Source organism: Triticum aestivum, chromosome 4D (genome assembly GCF_018294505.1).
Source record: "Triticum aestivum cultivar Chinese Spring chromosome 4D, IWGSC CS RefSeq v2.1, whole genome shotgun sequence".
In the NCBI taxonomy this organism is placed as follows: domain Eukaryota; kingdom Viridiplantae; phylum Streptophyta; class Magnoliopsida; order Poales; family Poaceae; genus Triticum; species Triticum aestivum.
This window is the reverse complement of record NC_057805.1, coordinates 57,934,106-57,938,068: the sequence shown is the minus strand read 5'-3', so window position 1 is coordinate 57,938,068 and position 3,963 is coordinate 57,934,106. Positions and strand designations below refer to the sequence as shown.

The 3,963-nt window shown below is 38.6% G+C and overlaps 1 protein-coding gene across 1 annotated transcript; it reads right to left on the bottom strand.

Annotated features, from left to right (window-relative positions):
• Positions 1-1,835: 1,835 nt before the first annotated feature.
• Positions 1,836-3,709, bottom strand: LOC123099609 (subtilisin-like protease SBT3.9). The gene is made up of 4 exons (XM_044521732.1): positions 3,642-3,709; positions 2,827-2,953; positions 2,518-2,713; positions 1,836-2,206 (listed from the first exon to the last, which is right to left on the bottom strand). The coding sequence occupies exons 1-4, from the start codon at positions 3,707-3,709 to the stop codon at positions 1,836-1,838; spliced, it is 762 nt and encodes a 253-aa protein (XP_044377667.1).
• Between the last annotated feature and the right edge of the window lie 254 nt (positions 3,710-3,963).

Below are 3,963 nucleotides of genomic sequence, written 5' to 3'. Positions count from 1 at the left end.
ATTCTTTCGCCAGTATTTTTTATTAATTCCAAAATAAATCTCCGTTGATTTTTAGGTCATTCCGAGAACTTTTATTTCTGCACAAAAATAACACCATGGCAATTCTGCTGAAAACAGCGTCAGTACGGGTTAGTTCCATTCAAATCATGCAAGTTAGAGTCCAAAACAAGGGCAAAAGTGTTTGGAAAAGTAGATACGATGGAGGCGTATCAATCTACTACTATTAGTCCACACATCGACCGACTCCTGCCTGCATCTAGAGTATTAAGTTCATAAGAACAGATTAACGCATTAAGAAAGATGACATGATGTAGCGGGATAAACTCGAGCAATATGATGAAAACCTCATCTTTCTATCCTTGATGGCAACAATACAATACGTGCCTTGCTGCCCCTACTATCACTGGGAAAGGACACCGCAAGATTGAACTCAAAGCTAAGCACTTCTTCAATTGCAAGAAAAACCAATCTAGTTGGCCAAACCAAATTGATAGTTCGAAGAGACTTGCAGAGATATCAAATCAGGCATATAAGAATTCAGAGGAGATTCAAATAATATTCATAGATAAGCTGATCATAAATCCACAATTCATCGGATCTCGGCAAACACACCGCAAAAGAGAATTACATCGTATAGATCACCAAGAACATCGAGGAGAACTTTGTATTAAGAATCAAAGAGAGAGAAGAAGCCATCTAGCTACTAGCTATGGACCCGTAGGTCTGTGGTAAACTACTCACGCTTTATCGGAGAGACAATGGTGTTGATGTAGAAGCTCTCAGTGATCGAATCCCCCTCCGGCAGGATGCCGGAAAATGCCCCTAGATTGGATCTCACGGGTACAGAAGGTTGCCGCGGTGGAGAAGTGGTTTCGTGGCTCCCTTGGTAGGTTTTGGGATATTTGAGAATATATAGGTGGAAGAAATAGGTTGGTGGATTCACGAGGGGCCCACAAGGGTGGGGGCGTGCCCTACCCCCTGGGCGCGCCTCCCGACCTTGTGGCTGCCTCGTGGCTTTCCTGACGTGCACTCCAAGCCCTCTGGATGTCTTCTGGTCCAAGAAAAATCATCGCAGAAGTTTCATTCCATTTGGACTCTGTTTGGTATTCCTTTTCTGCAAAACTCTAAAATAAGGAAAAAACAGGAATTGGCACTAGGCTCTAGGTTAATAAGTTAGTCCCAAAAATCATATAAAATAGCATAAAATGCACATAAAACATCCAAAACAGATAATATAATAGCATGGAACAATAAAAAATTATAGATACATTGGAGACGTATCAGCTTCCTGTAATAAATATAGGAATTAAGTACTCCCTTTGTCTCATATTAGTTATCACCGAAATGAACGTATCTAGGCGTATTTCAGTGCTAAAATAAATCCGTTTGGGCAACAACTAATATGGGACATAGGGAGTATGAATCATGTTGTCCTCCAGATGGATAGATTGTTCTTTGAACATATGGAATATGAATCATAGCGATGGCACTCAGACTGATGCTACAGTTTTGGTTTAAGTGTTTCCACTACAAATTGCGCCTACTCGTATTTCATCTACTTACAAACAAGTTTTTCCAAGAACATTTATGTTGCAATTGAGAACCTATAGTTGCTAGACTTTCAAACTGCTTGAAAATAACCCACAAAAAATGCTTGAAAGTAACAATTAAAACTGCTTTTATTTCATCAAATGAAGCTCAGATATCATGATACGTGAGCATTTTGTTCTTGTAAAATTATGGACGCAACAGGCAACAAATTCAAACATCAGGTAGCACATCACTTATTACATACATTAACTACAAACTTAACCCTTTGCCTCCACACTGATAGTTTAGGAGACGGTTGAATAGAGATCACCGATAACAACACGAACCGCTATCGGGATTCGGACCCAATGGCTGCCTCCATCGTGCCACACCAAATTACCAAATGAGTAATCGCCTTGGATCTTTTGTGTTGCCTTGAAGCTCACCTTGAAAGACTGTGAGCTTGTATCCTTGCCAAACACCAACACCATAGGTTTGACCAGCATATCAACTCCAGCAGAGGGCTCAACAAATGCTTTATACACTGCATCAGCTTGGCCCACATTGGTGACAGTCCTTGATACCGTTTCCGATGACTTGAGATTTGGGATGGCGATTGATGGGAGATTCAGGTCAAACAAAGATTTCTGGGTTGCTATACAACTACTGTTTGTATCTGACCCAAGCATGCAGTTGAACTATTTCTGGTAATCTGAAGCATTGATGTCGTATATAAGTCCAGGATCACTTGCCTGAGTCGGATTAATAAATCCAGCTCCATAATCAAAAGGATCTGCAATCTTATTTGGGGTTGCATCAGCTAGTAACGGGAGACCGTTGTTGTCTGTAATGTATGCTGCAAAACAACTTATTTCTGTTAAAAATGCATTACGAACATATGATTTTCTTTTTGGACATATAATGTTCAACATACTTCAAAGTCTATGGAAAGACGTTATCCTAATAATATAATTAGCCTATACCTACCGGTTGTCATTAGTGCTGATTTGAAAGCAGCAGGTGACCAGTCTGGATGGAGTGACTTGAGCACAGCTATAATGCTGGATACATGTGGGCAAGCCATCGATGTCCCTGAATCGAAGAAGTAGAGCCCCAGTTCCTTGTAAATACCAACCTGTGGCGCTGCTGCTAAAATATTCACCCCCGGTGCAGTAATGTCAGGCTGTTTACAATGCAGTGTGAAGGTATCATTTCATATGTTAAGAACAGTGATATATTAAAGACACAAAGATCAACAAATTTATGATGTAAAAACTGTAATTTTGCAGTATATACCTTGAGCACTGCAGGATAGACAGAGCTTGGACCCCTTGATGAGAAAGCTGCAATCTTTGGAGCAGGAAATCCACTTCCAGTTGTTGTTTGACTTACAGAAACCTTTGCTACCGGATCCTGACTGGTACTGTTGAGAAGGAGAAGTGTTTAAGGCCAACTAAAGTAGCAAATATGCACGTATATTCTGAATAACAAGAGTAAATTTCATAAAACTACAATTTTTAATGCACAAAGTATCACAAAATTACAGGTTGAAGAACAAATTTCACAGAATAGAACATTAGTCTATACTTTACCGGTTAATTGATCAAACATATCCCATAACTATGTATATAAGAATTTTGTGAGTGTGCTTATGTAAGACTTGGTTTTGTAAAAATACATCACACTCCTGTAGTCAATAGTACATAAATCTGTTTATGTGAAATTAGTCTTTACATTTGTAGTTTTGTGATGCACGTTATCCCTAAATAGTTATGTGAAATTGGTATTTATATATGTAGTTTGGTAATAGGTTGTTACAAAATTTATTTAAAAGACAAAGGTCACATAGCAAAACATTACATTAAGATAGCCAACATGGTAACTTTTGAACAAACATGACTAACCATTAACCAACATATATTTTCGATAAATCATACCTGCAATTAGCAATTGCGCATTGTAGTATCAGGGTTTCTTAACCTATTTACTGTTTAGGTAACACGACTACTCCGTGGCAGGTTCGATTATTAGTAGTACCTGCTCGAAAAGGGTCAAACAGGTTTTGTCTAGTTTTCTGAACCCTGGGTTGGACTACCCCACAAATGTCTTACCAGTTTACTGATGTGTAGTAGTAATGGATGTGTAACATTTCACAAGTTATTCGTGCTCTCTTAGTCATGGTGTCTCTCCAATACTTTCATTTTTTTCTCTAGAACTTATGTTCATGTATTTACTTTTGGATACTGTAACCTACATTTTATGATTTTAAATAAAATGAACACACAAAAAATCCATACCTATTCCCAACCCCCAAAATTGTTGTCCATCAGAAGGGATTAACCCACGAGAAAATTTAGGAAGCTTGGCAAAGACTTGCTCCTAAAGGAGACGACATGTGAAATTATAGTACATGCCATGTATTAAAGTGCACAA